We start from the raw sequence: 6,416 nt of genomic DNA, 5'->3' as shown, positions 1-6,416 counted from the left end.
AATTTTTATCACATATCTCTATTTTTTTTTCTATTCGCACTTAATAAATACACATATATTTATTCATGATTTATAAAAAATAAGTTAGGTATAATATCTTATTTATTGGGTACGAATGGGTATATATATATATTTTATTTAAAATTTTTAAACTTTATGATATTAATTAATCCAGAGACTACCCCTGGTGATATTGAGTGTTGTTAGCAACGACCGTTATAGACAGGGTCATCGGCGTTTCTTGCCTCTATGGTCAAGATACTATTTCATTATTTGTCAAATTGTAGCTGTCATAAGACGGTCAATCTGACCAGTTATTTGATTAAATAAATTTATAATTTTTTTTTAAAATATTGACTAAGTCTTTATGTTTTCAGTTATTATGTATTTTAAATGAAATCTATTGTACAGAAACGTCAAAAAAATTTGTCAAAAAATGTTTTATTCGGCTTAGGACCAAATATGTGCTATGTAAATTATAATCCTCCTAGAAGTAAGTAAAGCATTTTATAATACAGAATTAATTATATATATTTTTATATGTAATTTCAGTATTACCTATGAATCAATACCAAATTAAAAAATTGATCAAAGAAGGCAACGTACAGAGTTTAGAAGAAATGTTACTAAATGGTGAAGGATATAAATTGATTGGTCACTATTCAGTGAATCCTAAAATTAAAATATTTTTACAATCAGTTCCAATATATATAGTAAATACAAAATAATTTTTAAATAATTAAATATATTTATGATGAAACACTCAATAGTTTATATTGGTTTTAATTTAGTTGTGATATTATAGATTTACAAATTATTTTTAGAATTTAAAATATAGTTTTATTTAAATTACATTAAAATTGAATTAGGAAAAAAATGTATTATAAAAAATAGAAATATGTCACTTGAAAGTATTATTTATTTTACTTTTCAATTGTACAATATTATTAATTTGATGAAAATGATTGTTTAAAAATAAGTATGTTAATTTTCAAATTTAAAAAGTTCTTTGGTAAGAATAGAGAAATATAGGACTTGAATATGGATGGGATATGAATTATAAGACATATTAAATGTTTTTATTTTCAATAATGTTAGAAGTTCATTATGTTAACCGTATTTATTATTTGTATTAACTTGAAAGTGATAAATAAATTAAGAATCATTACAATTATACCTTGTGATAAAAAAAGATAAGGGATAAAAAATAGCATAAAATGTTTGAGTCATAAAATATAAATTTTCTAATTACCAGTTTAATCGTAGAGTGAAATTAAATACATCGTTGTAAAACGATTATACTTATTTACTGAAAACGTAAAATACGAGTATATATACATAAAAATGTGATACAATAATTATTATTATTCATTGAAAAATTAGAAGAAAAGTTTATTAGGAGAAAGAAATATATTTATGTATATAGAGGTGCATTGAATGGTTATTTTTATAAATTGATTTTAAAAATGAAAAAGTTAGGTCATATTTATTTGATTATAGGTTTGAAAAAATCAATATATATTAAAAAAAAAATATTGTCTTTCATAATATTGATTTATTTCAATTATTTAAATAGGTCAATAAAGCCGTATTTAGAAGAAAATATGAATTAAATATCATAAACTTAATTTTAATTTTCAATAAATTTCATTTGTATCAAATATTATAATTTTAATATCGAAAATTTATTTTGATATAAGAAAACAATTAGTTGATATACTTAATATTCAATAGGATAAAGGGATACACTATTCAAAAATGTATTAATTAATTAATATATTCAAATCATATATTTTTCGTTTCATTTTCAATAATTAAAGTATTAGATTCCGATTTTGACGGACTAAATGATTTTTAAAATTCAATTTGTTTTGATAATAAATTAAATAGTTTTAAATACTTTAGTAATTACAACAAAATATGATGAAAGTATTAAATGAAGTATTAATATTATCAGATTAAGTTTAAAGTATGATTATGAACTGGAAATTTAATATGAATAGTAGTCAAGAAAAGCTAATTTAGAAATTTAGTAGATTGTTTGGAAATTGGGAATGACAAAAAATAATGGAATTTCAGCAGCCGTTTTGAATTAAATATATTTTTGATTAGAAAAATTAAAATTTTTTTAATTGATTAGAAAATAAAAAAAGGAATAAACAGTTTTTATTTCAATTATGTTTATAATATAATCAATTATTTAACTTTTTTTTTTTTCTGTATAAAATTTATTATTTTTCAAATTTACTTTTGTTTAAATTGTAATTTTTGCGTTAATCACCATAAAAACGAAACAGGTTTTTACATATTTTATTATCAAAAATATATAATTTGATGTCTTTTTTGATTACTGAATAAAGTATAAGTTTATAATATGTTAGTTAAATTTTAAATAATGGATGTTATTATGTTGTTGAAGTTTTGATATCAATACATTTAATGGAAGACTTAATATTACTATCAATATAAATACTATATTATTTGTGTTTTAGGCTCGGATTGATATGTTGCAAGACTCTGCATGCAAAGGAAACTTAAGAGATATGCAAGTTTTATTAAAAAATGGAAATTCGACCAGAAACATTTATAAAATTACACCTACGAAATTAGTTTGCAGTAAAGATTTAAACGGAGTAACTGTATTACACAAGGCCGTGTATTATGACTTTTTAGATATTATTGAGTGGCTTGTTAAGAACTATCCTCAAACGGTTCATATTAAGGATAAAGTACTAATACCATTAAATATATATTAGTTTAATGAGTGATTTATAGTAACTATGTGCGATTTAGTGCGATTAGCTTAGACATTTTGCGACTTTTCCTGTAACATATAGGTACTTATGAATTTTAAGGTAGCCGCAGATTCTTCAACATTTTTTAACCAAATTTTTATCATATTCAGGTTTTATATATATATTAAACACTTGGTCGTATCATTTTAATTAATACATATGCACAAAACTAGTTACTTATGAGATAGACATAAACACAGAGTTGAATATTATTTTAAAATACACCCAATAAATTATATTAATTTTAAACTTTTCATTTATTATTATAAATTTATAAAAAATCTTTAGTTTCGACACAAATACAGATCACAGTTTATAAATAAATTTATTCTTGTACCTACATAAAGTTTTGTTTAGAGATAAATTAAGATTTTAATCAGTTGAAAGTTTTAACCATTTATTTAATCATGTTCTAGTTTATACGCTATTATATTTCAATTGTCGGTATTGATTAAAGTATCAGTATGAATTAAAAGACAAAAAAAAAAAAAAAACTAAAAATCATATATTAAACTTTAGATAGGTACGATAAATTCATATTCTATCAATGTCAACGTAGTTTTTTTGGACGATTTATTTACATAAATCATTCTTTGGACATTTTGTAAAAATATAAATTAATTGCTATACTAACTATATTTCAAAAAAAGCACATTTATACTTATTCAACTTAATTTAAATTTGTTTTGGGTAAAATTGATAAAGATAGTGTTATTTCATTCTGTTATACAAAATATAATTTTTTAAATATTTTTAGACTTTGAGAATTCCATTACATTATATATGTTCCTGTTCAGAAGTTACAAGAATTTGGGATTTAATGTTGGAAGCTGGTGCTGATCCTAATACATTGGATATAAATAATAAGACACCGTTGTATTATTTAGAGTATAGTGAGAATATAACACTACCTAATAATTCAAAAAGTGAATGTTTAGATCAAGGTATTTTAATTTATACAGGATATATTAATTTAGTATGGATGAAAAATGTAATAAATTACACATATTAAATAGTACCAGTATATATTATGTTATATTTATTTACTTATGTTTATAAGTATCTAATTAAATATAAAATATTATAATTAATTGAGTATATAAAAAATATTCAAGAAGTTTATACTATTATTAGTAAATTTTCTCGAAATTCAAGTAATATCATCAAAAATGTAATTTTGGTCTTGAAACGATATGTTTTTTTTTTAGATTTAAGCAAAGTTAACATAGTCAATTCATTTTAAATGATTTTGTTTTTTTTCTGTTATCTTATATTTACGAAGTAAATCTGTACTAAAACTTACATGCAAAGTTTAAATTTGAAAATGAACATATTTAGTATTTTATGATTTTCGATTATATTGATTATCTATCAAATGTTTCGATATACCAAAAAAAAAATATAAAAATTTTTTATAATTATTGTTATAATATTAATACAATTATGATAACTTTTTTAAAACAAATAAGTGCTGAAACTTGAAATTTTGTGTTATTAAAATGTATTTTTCTAAAAAATATTACTTTTTTTTGATCTTCATATAAATAATTTTTTGATAGTAAATTGATATGTGTAAGTTAAGACTTAAATAAAAATTATATGATCTTCCTGAATTAATAATATTTGGAGAATACAAAATTACATTTTTTTTCTTAGACTGTACGAGTATGTCTAGACTTGTAAAGTCGTGTACGATATGAAATTAAATTTTATTTAAATTGCACATCTAAAATAAAACAAAAGTTTTGATTAAATAATTTTTATAACTTTTTAATTTGAAAATTGTATTATATAATAAGAAAACTTGGTTTTTAATCGCTTTAAGATGTCATGTAATTATTGATAATTTTATATTATTGTATATAGATAATATAACACTAAAACAAAGTCTAACTTTACAGCCTATAGATAGTAGTTATAGTAATAGTAATAGTTATAGTAATTGTAATTTAAAAATACGTTCAATATTTTGCTATTTTCACCAATAGTATTTTATCTTAAACATATTAAATTAAGAACAATATAAAAATAGCAATAAAGGTAATAACTTGAAAGTTATTTAAATCATAAAAGTAATTTTTTTTATTCAAAAAACATAAAAATAAGATAACAAGAAAACCGTATTGTTATTTCATCAAATTGCTATATTTATAAAATATTCTTGTATTAATATTGCTAAATTACGAACTTATGGAAATTGTGATCTTTAAATAAAATGTTATTTATTGATATGAAATGAACAAATTATACTTAGATTTTTAAATTACTCTGAATATAAATATAATAATATAGCTTATTTCTAAATTTTAGAATGATTTTTAAACATGTAACGGTCAATGAATCTTAAAGTTAAATGTTAAATTTTGAAATTAAACATTATAAATTGGAATGCTGATTATACTCATTTGGTTGAATTACTTAACATTCTTTGGACTCTCGTTTTGTTTATTTGACATAACTTTGTTAAGTATTCGTCATTTTGATTTAACTCGGCCCATTGGGATTTTAATAATAAAACTACTTTTTTGTTATTATTCAATGTATATTATATTTGATAATAGAGACAAGTTTGTTCTTATGAATAATCATTATCGGTTAGAAATAGGTGTGGTTTATATTTTAATTAACTAAGAATTTCAATGATAGTGTATTATTGAGTGTATGATTTTATTAAAACCACTATTTTTTGTAAAACAAGCTGATTAAATATAATTTTTTTCATAGACGTTCCAATAAAACTTTCTAATATTAGGATTTGGATACATGAGCGTAATATAAAACAACTTGCAAAGGTGATTTGGTCTGGCAATGGAGATAAGTTATTAACTGAAACTAGCAAACAAACATCTGTAAACAAGTTTTTGAAAGCTGTGCCACATATAATGGTAACTTTTTTTCAATAAATAATAATTTTGGTTTCTAAAAATATATTTATTTTATTATTATCCCAATTGTAAAGGGTATCATCAAAGAAATTCATAAAGCTGTTATTGACGATAACCTTACATTGTTAAAAAAACTGAATCGTGAACCTGTCCCTGAAGACATTTTATCTAGTAAAGATAAAAATGGATTAAATCCATTGCATAAGGTTAGAATAAAGTTAAGCATATAATTTATCAACTATAAAAATGTTGTATACAATTTAACATTTAATTTATAAATAATACTTTTAGGCAACAGGATTGGGTCGGCTTGAAATTGTTGATTTCATTTTATCTAAAAACTCGAAAATAGTGAATATGAGAGATAACGATGGTAGAACACCTCTACATTATGTTTTTATTGCACCATCAAAAAATATTACACCAATTTATAACAGACTTATTAAAGCTGGAGCAAATGAAAATTTAATAGATAAGGTGCGTTCTTAGTTTTTATATTTACTTAAATGTAATATTACGAGTATGTTATGTTAACATAACACTTTTATTTAATCAATAATTAATATATTTTTAAAAAAATTAATTTATAATAAGACATTCCTAGCCTAATGCTACATTTAAGGATAATTACTAACGTTCATTTTTGGTTATTTTAACATGATAATAATTATAAGTAGTAGTAGTAATAGTAATAATAATAATAATAATAATAATAATAATAATAATAATAATAATA

At 21.0% G+C, this 6,416-nt stretch overlaps 1 protein-coding gene across 1 annotated transcript in view; it reads left to right on the top strand.

Moving 5' to 3' along the window:
• The first annotated feature begins 300 nt into the window (after positions 1-300).
• The window catches only part of LOC112694444, a 32,722-nt gene continuing 26,606 nt past the window's right edge, over positions 301-6,416 (top strand). Inside the window, exons 1-7 of the mRNA XM_025569907.1 lie at positions 301-493; positions 553-713; positions 2,493-2,729; positions 3,553-3,739; positions 5,520-5,680; positions 5,755-5,886; positions 5,972-6,157. Coding sequence (XP_025425692.1) covers positions 394-493; positions 553-713; positions 2,493-2,729; positions 3,553-3,739; positions 5,520-5,680; positions 5,755-5,886; positions 5,972-6,157 — 1,164 coding nt within the window. The 5' untranslated portion in view covers positions 301-393. The remainder of the gene's footprint in view (positions 494-552; positions 714-2,492; positions 2,730-3,552; positions 3,740-5,519; positions 5,681-5,754; positions 5,887-5,971; positions 6,158-6,416) is intronic.

This window comes from Sipha flava, unplaced genomic scaffold (genome assembly GCF_003268045.1).
Source record: "Sipha flava isolate LNK unplaced genomic scaffold, YSA_version1 129_pilon_pilon, whole genome shotgun sequence".
Classification (NCBI taxonomy): Eukaryota; Metazoa; Arthropoda; class Insecta; order Hemiptera; family Aphididae; genus Sipha; species Sipha flava.
Note: the sequence above shows the minus strand (reverse complement) of the source record. Positions and strands in the feature narration are given on the sequence as shown.